The 14,063-nt window shown below is 43.6% G+C and overlaps 1 protein-coding gene across 2 annotated transcripts; it reads right to left on the reverse strand.

Moving 5' to 3' along the window:
- Window positions 1–11,073: 11,073 nt before the first annotated feature.
- Window positions 11,074–14,052, reverse strand: Dtd (D-aminoacyl-tRNA deacylase). Of its 2 annotated transcripts, none has more exons than XM_065450922.1 (2): window positions 13,902–14,052; window positions 11,074–13,055 (listed from the first exon to the last, which is right to left on the reverse strand). In XM_065450922.1, exon 2 carries the CDS (start codon window positions 13,000–13,002, stop codon window positions 12,481–12,483), a length of 522 nt encoding a protein of 173 aa, XP_065306994.1. In that variant the 5' UTR covers window positions 13,003–13,055; window positions 13,902–14,052; the 3' UTR covers window positions 11,074–12,480. The 2 variants fall into 2 exon arrangements, with proteins under 2 accessions (XP_065306994.1, XP_065307001.1); XM_065450929.1 differs by lacking the exon at window positions 13,902–14,052 and adding an exon at window positions 13,721–13,843.
- Window positions 14,053–14,063: the final 11 nt, after the last annotated feature.

Genomic DNA, 14,063 nt, shown 5'->3' on the forward strand with positions numbered 1-14,063 from the left:
ACGGTGAGCAAAACGTGAACAAGGTGAATGCAGGAGCCAATGTTTCGACAAGTGGACTTGTCGAAACCTTGGCTCCTGCTTTCACCTTGTTCACATTTTGCTCAGTGGTTATCATTGTCATTTTAGTGCCTCTTTCACACAACACATTAATTGGGGAGTTTCTCTTGCATTAACCAGCATGACTTTGGGAACCTTTTGAATGATTTTGTTGAATAATTTGAGTGCTCCATCACTGCTTGCAGAAGACTCTTATTCACAAGAAATTCAAATAGGACAGTGTACATTCATTCTCAGATCAACCCTTAAATGTGCACTAAAATCAAACATTGTTCCCAAAACAGTCTCAAATACAGTGGACTCGGCTTAAATGAAATTCGAAGGGACCGAAATATGTGTACCCTTTATCTGAAGTTTCATTAAGCAAAAGTCACAAAAATTGCTATGAATCACTTTATTCTAAAAGCCTCCAAGTGTTCTGATATTTCTGTGTAGTAAGCAATGACAACGTAGTAATATACAATGTAATGATGATCACAAAGACTATGACAATGTAGTAGTTATAGCTACTACATTGTCGTAGTGTTGTCTGTGACCAAACTCGATGTCCTGTCCATTGTTTTCAAGTTCCTTTAGGACCTTTTCTGTAATCTTGACAGCAGTTTTAGCTTCTGTGGGAAAGAAAACTAAGAACATCTATATCACCATGATTATGCTATCTTTATTGTGTACATACCTTATGGACTCACACGCTTGACCCACATGGGAAATATCTGGAGTGCTATTGAACAAAATGTCTCCTTGGTCTCTGTCATGATTCCCCCTTTTACGTGTTTGCCCAACAAAGGGATAAGCTCACTTTGCATTTGTGGCAATAAATACTAGGTCAGGCTCTTGTCAGCACAAACGACAATCTTTACTCTTGTGGAATGTTCCTTTGAAACGGTGTTTAGCACTGTTTTGCTTTGTAACTTTTAATTTGTTTTTGCTTTGTAATTTTGCTTTGCAGAAAATTACCCTTGTTACTTGAATTAATGTCTTCTTTGTGGCTGCAAAAAGGAAAGTTGATTTTAGCCATGAATGGGACTATGTATAGGATATGGTGTTGTATATGTTTCTCCAGTGTTTCCTCTCTGCCTCCTTATTCTCATTGATATTGTGATAGGTAACATTGTCAACGTCAATTGTCTTCCATTGCTTGTTGTGGGACACACATTACTATCCTTAAGGTTCAGCTTCCACTATAAGTTTAACCCAGTAATAAAGGACCATCCTGGACCTTTCACTCTCTGAAAACGTTGCAGCAAAAACAATGTCGTTTTTTAGTACGCCATCCATATTTTTCGAATTTGGCTGCTCTATGGTGAACTTTTGATCACGAGAGAGATGAAAGGACAACGACAATGGCAAGGCAAATAGCCATCCCATCGTTGCCGTCCTTTAGTTTGCATTGTCACTGCCATCGTGTCATTATCACACATGTGCTCGTATCACATGCGATTAATTGGACATCTCAGCAAGTTTATACCTCACTTATCAATGCAATCATCCTGCAATGTTGACTGCTTAATTTTTTTTTCACCTTTTTCTTGCAATTCTCTTCTTGAGATTTTTTCGTCATCTGTTGCGTTTTTCGTCATGTGTTTGAATTGGGTCCACACTTTTAGCATCCACTTTTTTTTTTTTTTTTTTTTTGCTGGCATGCAGCAATATTGCATAGGCCAAGTTAACTTTCTTACACTGCACCAAACATACCGTATTTTCGCGATTCTAAGCACCCCCCTCTACTTTCGCGAAAAAATTTGGAAAAAAAGTTTGCATGCGAATCTAAGCACCCCCCTATTTGTTAGGAAGAGTTCACTGTAGAAGAGTGATCTGCCAGTAACCAGTCAAGTTTCTCAACTTATTAGCCAGCATTCTCGCAAGCTACCTGTGGTGGGTGCACTGGTAGCTCGTGTTTGTGCCATCAGTTGCAGAGAGAAGGGGACAAGCGTCTGGGGTTTCTTCAGTGCAGGCGGTGCTTTACTGGTGCATTCTTTAGCTCTGTTATGCTGCAATGCTGCTGCCAATATTCCTATCTTGTTCACAGGCCTCCTGCAGCTTCTGCTATTGGCCCAACAATTGTGCAAGAAACTGTAATGCAAATTCTGCAAAAAAACATAATCGATTCAATTCTATTCTTACAAAGCAGACAGTCATTTGGGAAGAGCGGGTTACGTTCCCAATCCACAAGTAGTTTTAATAGCGGACTTCTGAGTGTTTCAATTCCCTGCTGTTGCAGCCTTGACAGATCGCCAAAGGGTATGCCATATTTGTATGCCATACAAAGGGCATTTGTCCATATTTTAATTTCTTGTAGTAGGTATATTAGTAGTATAAGTGGTAGCAGGTCTACTTCCTTTAATTCAATCCTGATGGGAGGGACAAAAAAATGATCTAATTACCTGGCAGGTCAGATTAAATAATATGCAGAGAAAAAGCACAATCAGAAAACACTGCTGATTCATTTGGCAGTATTTGCCCGAATCTAACTTACCCGAATCAAACGTGTGCCCACTTTCTATGCGTCCAAAGTAGAAAACTAACGTAGAAATGACATTAAAGCCCCTAAGTGAAGTATAAATCTAATGCACACCTGATCTTACAGCAAAAAACAAAGGGCCTATATGTGGTGGGCCTATATGTGGTGCACTATAGCTGCCGATTTCTCAAAGCCACCTACACCACACAGCTTAATTGGGATCAGTGGCGTAGCAACAGGGGGGGCCGTGGGCCCCGGGGTGCACGGGGCCAGTAGGGGGAGGGGGGGAGGGTGTCATATACGTCTGAAGACACCCGAAAATTGTTGATATCCTCGCCTTCCTCGACTACACCCGGGGGAGGGTGGGGTTGACAGAAGAGCTAAGGGCCCCGGGTGCCAGGTGACCTAGCTACGCCACTGATTGTGATATCAATTATATGGACACTGCAAGCATATTTTGGCCGCCGGCGTCGCCGTGATGTTTCGTGTAAAGTCCAAGGGCGAGAACACCGTCACTGCGTGTCGTATGCTGTATGTGCGCGTGAAAGCACGCGAGAGAAGCCAACGATCGCGTCTCAATCTCACGCACGCGAACGAAGGAAGCGGAGGGCAAACGCGCCGTTTCCCGTCGCGTGAAAGGTCCTGGGGGGATGTGAGGAATGGAGGGGGAGGCGGCGTTGTGCTCCGGCAGAAACTGCGAATTTCGCGGCCGGGCGCAAGGATAACTGACGATCGAGGCTCAATTTCGCGCTATGGAGGTAAGCGGAGAGGCAGCGCGGGAGGAGGGGAGGGCTTCGACTTTGCCAGCAAGTGCGTACTTTGCACGATCGTGCGCGCCGCATCCGAAATTTAAAGTCAGCTTCGCCGCAATTCATTAGTGTTATGTGATGAAGCATACAAACGACCGCGGAGGCTGTTTTGGTTTCATATCCGACTGCACCGCGCACGCAATTTAAAAAAGAGGGGGGGGGGGGGGGCGTTCTTTTAATGGGGTAAATACCGTAATCCGACATTGTGAACTACGGCTATTACGTGAAAATCTTCCTATGACTGACAGGCCGAAAATAGGTGCTTTTTTACTGGAGATGACGTGTACGTGTTCAACGCATTCTCTGCATGTATATTGAGCTCCGCCGAGACGCTGCATCAGGCGTGCGCGTGGTGATTGCATGGTTAAGTTAGAATTATCCAGCGAAGGCCAGTTTTAGGATCGAAATAATGAAAGTTTGGGCTCATAGAAATGCATGAGCGCCGGCCGGGACCTTCGGTCTTTATTCAGTTAACCGTTGTCGAATTAACGGACGTTTACTATACTTACAATAACGAGAGTACAGCTAAAATTTAAATAAATACCAGTGCTCAGTGTCGCGTGAATTAAATGCAGTCACCTGACGTGACCATAAATGTATACATGTGCCTCACGGTAAAGGCTCATGTTGAAGACGATCCGCAAAAGGCTTTGATGGGCACAACTTTAACCATTGACAAGCCAAGAGCGAGAATGTTCCGAAGTGAGAACAGGTCTCGTATTTTTGTGGGAAAGGCATATTGATCTTTGTTTACTATTGCAGGAGCATTTTTTGTTGATCACCAACCTGAACCTGAGCTATATTACCTATAGATGACACATTTATTGTCGTTAAACTGTACAAGCGTATTCAAATATTTGTTAGTTATAATGTGTACGCTACACAAAATATATGGCTATGGTATTAACTCTGTGATTGCTTATCCGTGCTTCCTTACCTTTTTTATACCAAGTATCGGCAAAATGCAACGCATCTTTATCATAAATGTACAATAAAATGTAAGTGACGATTAACACACAGCCAAGTTTCTAGTTGGCTGTCCTATCTTTTAAAAAGCAAAGCAACTCCAGTAAAGAGATCAACGCAGCCGTTTCACAGCCAGTGCATGTAGTTCTACATTTAAATAATGAAAAAAAAGTTATGCTTATTGTTTAGCAATGCCATTGTATATGGAGTCTTGACCTGGGGTCAACTAAACTTATTTAAATGCACGAAATTGAGTGTGATGGTGGAGAATTAACACATTTTCCCTAAATAAGTGTTAAGTGTGAGGGAGCATATGGGAGGAAAATTATGCCTTGAATGTGTGTGTGTGGGGGGGGGGGGCGGGCAAATTTTAGAAGATGATGATATGTGAGATGGAGGAGGCTCCAGTTTTGAGCGTGAGGGAGGAATACAGGAAATCAGGTCATTTGCCCACCTTTGGCCATGAGTGGCACCCCTTCATGTGACTGGGACATTTGGAACCTAGGGCCCACGACCTTTCTCCTGGCCCCTTCAATTACTATGCTTTTGGTAAATTGACATTGTGACACAAGAAAACAAAATACTTCACCTTTTCTGCCAGAATGGTCCAGTGACTGGCAGATTCGGTGCATGGGCCTTGAGGAACCATTGATAAATGGCTTCCTCCACATCTCTGGGAGATTTGTACTAAACTTGCTTGAGGAAATGGTTGGCTGAGGAAGCTCATAGTTCTCCATCAACTTGTGCACTTTTTTGCTCCTCTTGTGATCCTTCACAAGGCTGTGGTTTGTCTCAAGAGCAATTGCTGTATGTTTACTTTTTGCCGGCTGTGCCCTTTGTTAAAGATGGAGCCATGGCATCATCCATTATTGGGGAAACAAACTCCAATGGCACAGTATTGGGCCAGAGGAAAGTGGCATATACAGACGAAAATGTTGCCACACGTGTGCCACTAGCATGGTGGCTACTGGCTGCACATGTGCATCTACATTTAAAAAAAATGTGGTTCATGTGACCAACTATTATGGAAATGGATCAGGACAAAGCCTCCAGAAAAGCGGGAAGGGTGGAAGTTTTCACTTCCACCTTGGTCCTGTTGGCCTGACTCCATCAGGTGTGTTGATTAGCGCTTCCAGGGAAAAAAAGATTGACCGATGTACGACTTGAATTGAGGCATGCCACACATTTCACTGTATTTTTGTTAACGTTGTAGACTCAACATGGCACCAGCATGGCACCAATAACTTTTGCATCTTGCTCGGGCCTTCTGTCCACCTAATGTTGACTAATGCATACTAGATCTGATTGTTATAACCTGTATCACTACACAGCAACAATGTAATATATAACAGTTCGGAAAGCGAACTGGTCACTTGTCCTCACCTCATTGATCATAACTGCAATTTTGGCAAAAATGCCATTCTGGCCAATCACACGAGAGCAAGGAAATAGTTTGCTTTCCGAACCACTATAAAGTTGCAGGTGCTGCTGCCTCATTTCCAGCAGTGTTTTGCTTTGCTGCAATTGCCGTGCGAGTCTTTTTGAAGGTGCTGCCACCACACTTGAGAAAGTGAACAGCTAATAATGGCACCACAGGGCAGGTGTTTCGGGATAGATTGGGGTCCAGAGAGGCAAAATCAGGACAAAACACCATCCCACAAGTAAGCCGCAGGACAGCGGGACCCCACGGCGGCAAAATCGTGACTTGCTCGCCTAAATCTTGGTGGCTGGTCACCTCAACTTTACCTCTCCTGTGTTTCAAGGGCCAACTTTCCCCCTTTTTGTGAAGACCCACACCCCAGCAACTGCTGCCTTCTTTGTCTACTCTCTTGCTGTGTAGAGCATTTGCAGAAACAGTTCTACATGTTTAGTGTTTCACAAGAATTCGGTGCTGTGGCTGACATGCGAACGCAATTGTGCATGGCATCACTCACTCCTAGCTCCAGTGGCCCCTTTGAGAAGAGTGTGCGGCCGTTTTTTAAAATTTTCAGCTGTTTTTGTGGCTGCACAGGTGTTATACTAACAGTTACAATTGTCAATACATTATCTATGCACTGAAATTATCTGCAAACTTGCAGGAGGCTAGTATGTAAGGTGCCTAGGCTGTGTACCTGTGCATTGCCATTCAATGTGTCATGCATGCACAGCGATATACACAACAGGATACACGACACAGAGGTCGACACAGAAACTTTAGTGCCCTTGAAACCTTTGGGCATGAATGCAGCCCACAGCGGATGCACAGCCCCGACCGTGGAGCTCAAATGAAAGCCCTCACAATGCACGAAGTAGAAAAAGATTCAACCAGAACTAATTTACGATGACTCTGCCGAATGTATGCATGAATGTCACGTATGAGGCATGATAGGCAGCCGAGCTCCTATCTGACACTTTCCCTCTGGACATGCTGCTGCAAAGTCCGCACATATCCAGTGGCATGCACCCAAGTTGGCGTCAAAAAGGTTCATTCAAGAGCAGCACATACCTATGGGAAAGGCTCATATTTTGACTTCGCTATCTACAGGATCGGCCCACATTTTTAATTTTTAGACTGCACTATCTTTTGAATTGGCCAATATTTTTGGTGTGGTTAGATAGCTAGAAAGAAACTGGTCTGACAAAGCAAAGAATGCTATTCAAATTATAATTAGAGGGCACATTGCTTGGCAACTGATTTGTTTTAACTACTAACACTCCATAAATTAAATTTGATGCAGATAGTGATCATCATTCATAATATTAACTGCCATTGTACAAAGCTAGCTGCTTACTTTTCATGGCAGTAGCAGTTTGAAATAATTGTCAAGCTACAGACCAAAATTCGCAGAGCTTGTAGGTGGCACCCACATTTGGCAATCAGCATGCCACAGTGCCAGAAACTGCAGGAACTGACAAACCCAACTGTCATCGCTGATGGCTCTCAGCCTATTTTAAAGCGAAGCTTTCATTGCCTATCTGCCTGGGATTCGGTGTGTCATGTGCAGTGGCATAGCCAGATTTTTCATTGGGGGGGGGGGGGTCACGTTCCAGCTCATCCTGCTCCTTATAGATTTTGTTGAGGGATCAAATCCATGAATAATAACTGCATTGCGATTGTGAAAGATGCTGCAAATGATTTCCTAAATGCTACGCACTGTCAAGACATGTAAAATATGTATTTCTTTATAATTGAATATACTCGTATGTCCCCACAAATTGTGCCAGAAATAACTGATATCAATGCTTCCACCTTTTCTTGTCTATTTAATAAGTAAAGAAAATTTCATATGAACTTCAGGACTATATCAGTTCAAAACCAGCAAAGCAGTGCACGTGTCGCTAATATGAAAAGCATGAAGGCCATGAAATGAACAAGTTGAGGACAAATATTTTAATAAAACTTTGTTGGTCACATTTTTGTACATATGTAATGGCCAGGGAAAAATCTCAATGACGCTGTCCTTTATTCCAATGTATTGGGCCAGTGCAGCTGTCACCGATCGTGTATTGTGAGTAATTGCACCAAAATTCTAGTCGCAACTGAGAGCACATACAAAAAGTTGGAGTTCTGCAAAGTATGCACTAGAAATGCGAAGATACAATGTAACATACAAAGGCAAAGAAACAGCTTGATAAAGGGCAAGGAAGTGTAACTGGAAACAAAGTTCACTGCATGTGTACACAAAACCTTGCAACGAGTTATTTAAATATATGCATAAGTCTCCAATAAATCTATGTATCTAAGCAAAAGTCACTGTATATAATGTATCAAACAAGGCAAATAAACATGTTGCGCAATCACAGATTCACAGAATCCCCCCCTCCCTCTCTTCTCCCAGATGCGTCGCATGACACAGAAAGCGGCATGCTTACTCCCCGCTCTTCTCCCTTGCGCACACCAGTGACATCCACCATCCTCGGCTCACCCATCCCGCCTACCCCCCTACGCTTTCACTCGCACATACAGCATGCAGTGTCGGGTGACGATGTAACCCCCTTGGAATTTATACTACACATGATGGCGACGGCAGGAATGCGCCTGTAGTGTCCGTATAATCACTATCACAATAATATAATACGAGTATCCGGAAAATGAAGAGTTTTGTGGTCCATTACTTTCCGCAAAAGAAGTAAAAAAATCGAACTTTCATCATGCAACAATTCGCTGTGCCGCAACGTCTTTTTTTCTTTTGTGGGGTGGGGGCACCGAAATGGAAAAAAAAAACGCAAAGGAAAGCATGGTGACCACAATCGAATGCCTACTTTGGGCTCCTAATGTGGCTACCGAAGGAATACTGAAGAAAATGTGAGACACTTGGTCCACAGAGAACCATATGCATACTGCTCGGTATCCTACACCTGCGAGACAAAGGACTTACCGAAGAGGTTGCAGTAACATCAACATGAAGGTGATGGCCTCAAGTGAACACAATGCAATCTGTCGGGTCCCCACAGTAATGGCGGCAAGGGACCATTGCTTCTTTTTTTCGTCTGCTGGTCAGAGAGCGTCCAAAACTGTCAGGCCAAAACAGGCGCACCAAGGTGTGCTGCGCGGTGGTCGGGCTAACATAAGCAAAACGCATGCGCTCTGGCTGGCTCTGGCAGCCCATGGGTAGTGAGAACAAAAAAAGTGAAGAGGCTGAATGTGTCCTTGCAAATAAAAATCAAAGTAGAATAAATAAATAAGAACGCAGTTACCTTCGCTGGCTGTAGTGCCTTGACAGGGATGCTTTGGCACAGGTGAAAAAGATGTTGATATTCTTTTCTGTGACATGATGGCACAAATGAACCACTACAACTCTTCGGCTCATTGGACCTCGCTGCGTGCTTTGTCAACTTGTCTTATAGTGTGTTGATTTGGCATGTCGCTGTATGGTTTGATGTACAACTTTAAAAAGTCAATGCACCTTTGGCATCAAATGTTTATAAGCGCATTAAACCCACAGATATCCGGAATATAAAATCTAAAGCATGACTTTGGAAATGTCAATGCACCTTTCGCATCAAAAGTCTACGAGTACTTTATGCCCGTAATGTTTTGGAATTGAAATCCATGCACTCTGTTGATTCATAGGCCTCCACGAAATGCCTCAACGAGCCCGCTCGCCATCCAAATGCCTTTGAAACTTTGTGCTCGGATGGGGCTCCTTGCATTATGCGACTGCAGGTGCATGGGCGTTGCCACGAAATCCAGCCCAAGCTCTCAATGTTTGTGCCGAAATGTCTTTTCGAACATGAAAATGACGTTCTAGACAAAATCCAGAATGATTTCCGGCGCTGGGTTTGTTTTGGTCAGCAGTGCATGACAGCACGAAGAAAATGTGGGGGAGGAAGGCTGAAGCCCCATAAGCCCCTCCCCCCTGGCTACGCCACTGGCCATGTGGGCTGATCCCGGAGACAGCGTGATAGTAAACTGGGTCAATCCCAGAGATGGAATAATGGTATGTGGGCCAATATCAGAGACTGCAATAAAAGACATTGACTTGGTCAGTCGATTGTGACATCAGTGCATGATATATTTTCTTTCGAGGGTTTTAATGTGGTTTATGTCACAGGCATATCCTCGAGGCAGTACAATCAAGTGTTACTAAGGTGTAGCATGTAGACTTGCTTCTTTGCCTTTCTCTAAGTTTGCCAACAATGTTTAGCCACATAGGCATAGTGTGAGGTCTCTCATACAGCTGAAATAAAGAGGGAAAAGCATGAAAACAAGCTGCAGCCTTACCATAGAGGAGTTTGCAGAGGAAGCAGTTGTTAGTAACACCACAAAAGGTGTTTGTTTAATTCAGCATGACTGTAAAGCACATTTACTATTTTCTCAATTAGAAGCTGCAGTCGATTACGTATTTGCAAACAATGTAGGTGTGTTAAACATCAAGTGTTACATTCAACATGCAGTGCCCGAGCAGGCGGCTCCGGCGCGCTTTCAACGGCGGTAATTCCTTTCCAGGCTGCCAGCACGATAACGGCTCTGCGGGCTTGTGACCTTTTCTGGTCACCCCAAACAGCGGAGTTTCCACTCCTAAATGTTTCTTGCTCCGTGACTTATCCCCACAGCACATGGCATCCACACATTTCCCAAACACTTGCTGCTTGTGTTCACTCGTCATGGCTTTGTCTTGAGCTACCCTGTCACCATTAATAACTGGTGTTTTTTCGAGGGCCCCTGACATGGGAGCGGCCCACTGCTCTACTGCCTTGAGGAGCGGTAGCGCACCTCAAGACCTAAATAAAGTTCTCTCTCTCTCTCTTGTCTGTCTGTCCATCTGTCTGTCTGTTTTTGGCAAACCCGCAGGCCCACACCCGGCCATGCTAATAGATGGCAACTGGAGTCGAGATTAAACACTCTTGCTCCAAATGTGCAGGCCATAGCTAAAAAAATATGCAATCTGTATGAGGCAAACATTATCTTTGTTTATATTACAAGGTATTTTCTTCCCTATTGATTTTAGGGTAGTTAGTGGCTGTTCATTCATTGCTTATTCTCCACCAGGGCTTATCATGGCAATAACCAATTTTTCTTGTTCACTTCCTCCTTCCTCCCGTGCCTTCCTTTTGCAAAGAATGCAGCCGCATTTTTTTGCATAAAATGTGGCGCTTAGCCAAGAGGCTTGAAGAATGCCTTCAATGGGTTTCTGTGCATATATACTGTTAATGGTCAAGTAAATGCTGTGATCTTGTATAATATATTTCTTCTTTTTTGCATTTCTTTCACACTATAAACGAAGCCACTGTCAACTGATAAGTACCGTGCTCAATAAATACAACAGAAACACTTCAGCACAAATACAATACATGATGTAGCAGCAAGTGAACAAAAAGGGCTGAGAATTCCATTGCTTTAATTCTAACAAAACTGCATAGCAAGCTTGCCAATGAAGTTCAAGACGACATATGCATTCCTAACTTGAGAACATAAAACACAATCATCTCAAATATCACAGAACCGCATTACCAAGTTTGATGTACTGATTCAAATTTGAATGAGAGATGGAGGCATCTTGAAGCAACATAGGGCTATGAGAGAAACCACAGTTGAGGTTTTCGAACAAATTTTGGCCAATCAGGGTTTTTTAGACTGTGTTCCATTACTCGCCAGAGACGGCTAAATAGAGAGATATGCGTACAGCAGCCATCTTAAATTTCGTTTCAATTCTGATGAAGCTGGCAATAGAAACAACTTTGTAAAGACAGGAACGAAGTCAAAAACGACGCAGGCTACTTTGCTGTCCCAACAAGATGGTTTGAAAGCTCAACAGAAGGTCATCTGCTCACAAGACAAAGTAGTCGCACTTCCTTATGCATTTAATGTAAGGTGCGCTATATTTTTCAAAAGTTTGCACTTCCAAAGTGTTTAAATACAGCAAAAATATATGCATTTCTGATTTTTTCTTCTAAACGCAAAGTGGCACGTCATTGCAGAGATGTCTCCCAGATGGTTCCAGATGTGTTTCATTACTTGGGCTGGAAGCTGTCTTTTTAGCTGTTAATGAACGCTGTCTACAGTGCTGGATGGAATTGTAACGCTCTTACCATGCACTCAAAGCTTGGTACTAATGTGTTCTTGCACTCCACTCCCAGTGGAATGTGGCTGCTTTGACTGGGAATCTAACTTGTGACCCTTTTCTCATCATAAGACCACAGACACTGTGCTGGGTTTCATCAAAATTTGAAGTTTGCATACATGTCACCAATAGTGAACTCAAAGTAATAATATTCAGGTAAAATCTACTGCCTTCTATTAAAAAAAAGATAACACTGCACATCTGCCGACCAATTGTTTAATCAGAAATAAACATTAGTGCAAAGTAGGTGGCAGATTGGGCCATAAGCTGCTGAGATCTTGACACATTGCAATGTGTCAATGGTTTGTTTATACATCCTGCTTTGCACATAATACAGATATGAAAAATTTTCCCAACCACCAACCATTTGTGCAACTAGGAAACGCTTTTCATAAATACCCACTCGATGGTGCCCAGTTTACCATGAAAAGCCATAACATGATGCATCTTCATATATCACTATGAGCTCTTTCAGCCTAGTTCAGGGTAGAATAGTCATTGAGTGTCCTCTAACAGAGGAAGAACACCGCACGGAGCCATTAGTTATGACACAAATGATGTCGCACATGGGCTGCTCTTCATAATGTAATCGGCAGTGCAAGGGTAGAGCTGCAAACAGTCCTTTAAATTATTTTTTGTTCAATCAAGGAACTGCATCATCCGCAGCACCGCCATCTGGTTCCCCACGCTCCTGTGGCAAGGGCACGGCCTTCCGGAAAGCAGATGACTCAATTTCCAGAGTGACAGGGCCATCATTTTGAATATCCACTTGCATCAGTGCTCCAAACTCGCCATCTTTTACCAAGTCCTCCTTGTGCTCTGCCTTGATCTTGTGAAGGAACCTCTCGTAAAACTGCTTCGAACGGTCCCCTTCCATGGCAAGGTGGAAGTCGGGCTTGTTTCCTTTGAGTGTGCCATACAGCGTAAACTGGCTTACACAGAGTACTTCAAACTGTAGGTCTTTCGTTGACAGCTTCCATCGCTTGCCAGCGTCGTCATCAAACAGCTTGAGATTGAGGATCTTGCGTACGATGTAATCGATGTCATCTTCGGTGTCATCACGGTGAATGCCAACTAAAACGCACAGTCCGCGGCCAATGCTGCTTATGAGGCGTCCGTCAACGTGGACTGCTGCTGATCGAACTCGCTGGATGACTGCACGCATTTCAGGAGGCTGGAGCCGGACACAGACGGTTTTTGTTGTTTGTCTGTGGCGGCCTGTAACGGAAGAAACCAGAGAATGTTATCACACTGTGGTGGATCTGTTGCTTCTTGTGCAAGAAACACACGAGTAGAGGAGATATAAAATACACCAAAGCTAATCAATGCTTAACGACTTTCACTTGAACCTAATTGAAATATAACTGCTAACTTATGCAACGTTCGCTACTTTCAGGTAATTTTCCATGTCCGCAGCTAATATCGTGTCGTAGAGGGCACTTAAACAATTCACAGCTTAATTTTACGTACGTTTACAATATTTTACATAGAAACATAGTACCTCCAACTTCTGTCGTGATTTCAGTAACTTTCAAGGAGTGCTACTGATGCTACACACACAAAGAGTAAGAGTTTACAATAGAGCCTTTATCACGTAATACGGGTGTCACACGACGCACTTTCCATCGCGGTCGAGCCCGATCGGGTTAGAATTTCTCTGTCGCAATTAGCTTGTTTGCGCAAGATGCGAGAGGGAGCCAATCGCAGTCGAGAAATTCGATCCCGATCCGGCTCGATCGCAATCGAAAGTGGCCGCGTGACACCGGTGTTAGTTGTTTATCATGGTAGTTTATATTAATTACTTCTCGTGAGGGGTAACAAAGCTAAACACTCTAACCGTAAAACGACATGGACCAATTTTACAATTTTATAGAGTTTCGTACAGTCACACGTTGTTGCACGAATGACAGCTGCTTCCTACAGATCCATTACATTTTGTCCGTTATTTGTTGTCAGAGCATCTGAAGGACATATGCGAGCCGTGCTGCACATCTCGTGTAGCGGCACGTCACGTGCGTAATACAGCGGCTGCCACCACGATCAGCACAGATATTTCAAACGTACCAGTTCCGCTTCTTGGTATCCTGGACCACGGTGGTTCGAGTACAGATCGTACCGAAAGAACCGTAGTACTAGAGCACTGTAACTGTAGTTCGCGTTATTTGCATGCAAAAATAAAATCTAGACGCTGCCATTTTCACCATAGTTGCCACACTTTGTCAATTC

The sequence above is a fragment of the Dermacentor albipictus genome, chromosome 4, assembly GCF_038994185.2.
Source record: "Dermacentor albipictus isolate Rhodes 1998 colony chromosome 4, USDA_Dalb.pri_finalv2, whole genome shotgun sequence".
Classification (NCBI taxonomy): Eukaryota; Metazoa; Arthropoda; class Arachnida; order Ixodida; family Ixodidae; genus Dermacentor; species Dermacentor albipictus.